Source organism: Epinephelus moara, unplaced genomic scaffold (assembly GCF_006386435.1).
Source record: "Epinephelus moara isolate mb unplaced genomic scaffold, YSFRI_EMoa_1.0 scaffold4399, whole genome shotgun sequence".
Lineage (NCBI taxonomy): Eukaryota > Metazoa > Chordata > Actinopteri > Perciformes > Serranidae > Epinephelus > Epinephelus moara.
In genome coordinates, this window is record NW_026082202.1 from 1 (window position 1) to 1389 (window position 1389).

Sequence of the window (1389 nt, forward strand, 5' to 3'; positions counted from 1 at the left end):
CTTTGATATATCCACATTAGATTTCTGTATATTTCACTGTAAACTCATCAGTTCCTCCGAATATCACCCCCTCATAAAAAACAAAACCACAAGTAAAGCACATCAGAACAACGTTTGATCACAGAAATTGGCTGGATCTGAAGATAAATAGAAACCTGAAATGTTCACAATCCAAAACATGTTGAAAACAGTGATTAATGTTAACTTCATGTTAACACTAAAGCTGTTTTGTGGCCATTTACCATTTAAGTTTTTTCTGTTTAAACCTGCAAACCAGAAGCATCAGTACTATATATTCAGGCATGCATTTTGGACCATAAAACAAAATTGAATATTTTCTGTAAATGCAGGGACAAACATAAAATGTTTCATATACTGCAAGTGGGTGATGAAATAAAATTATCACATGTAAAGCAGAGGTGATTTGTTGTCACTCTGCAGATATAATAACACTGAACAGACTCTTCTATTGGCTCCAGTTAGACCAACACTGATGCTTCATATGTTTGATTCTATGCAAACTCAGTGAGCTTCCTTGTTACTCAGCTATAAAAACATCACATCAGGCTGTCAGTGGAGTTCACAGCACGTCAGTTTCAACATAAACCATGTTCTCTGTAGCTCTGCTGCTGCTGTTGGCAGCTGGATGTGAGTCTCTCTGGATTTGTCAAAGTCAACAGTTCTTCTTTTGTTAATTTGATCATTTGTTACAGATCATTTTCTCTTTTTAACAGGTGTGAAGTGTGAACAGTTGACACAGCCAGCCTCTGTGACTGTGCAGCCAGGTCAACGTCTGACCATCACCTGTCAGGTCTCTTTTTCTGTGGGCAGCCACTACACACATTGGATCAGACAGCCTGCAGGGAAAGGACTGGAGTGGATTGGACATAGTCGTGTTGGAGGGAGCACATACTATGAAGATTCACTGAAGAACAAGTTCAGTATCAGCTTAGACTCTTCCAGCAACACAGTGACTCTAAACGGACAGAATGTGCAGCCTGAAGACACTGCTGTGTATTACTGTGCCAGAGAGCCACAGTGACACAAAGCATCAGTAGACCTGAACAAAAACCCCTCAGTGCCTGAACACTTGTAACATGAAGCCACCAGAGGAGGAGCCCTCAGACCACTAATGATTTCAACACCAGCTCACTGTTACAGTACAGAGAGAAACAGACTGAAGATTTTTTTTTTTTTTATCTAATGTAACAGCAACTGTTTTCATCATATTTCATTCTGTGAAATCATTTTTACTGATACATCATGATATTGTAACAATTCACCATGTAATAAAATCAACCAAAGGAAAAGTTACAACGCTACTTTTAAAGATTACGTGCGGATCAGGTGCGCGCTGTTTAACACACACAAGAGAGATTAATTAATCGG

General features: G+C 39.1%; 1 gene segment (V, D, J or C); it reads left to right on the forward strand.

Moving 5' to 3' along the window:
* Positions 1-491: 491 nt before the first annotated feature.
* On the forward strand, positions 492-1062 carry LOC126387446 (Ig heavy chain V region 5A-like). The segment is given in 2 exon segments: positions 492-648; positions 735-1062. Coding segments are annotated over 2 exon segments (348 nt in total).
* The last annotated feature ends 327 nt before the right edge of the window (positions 1063-1389 follow it).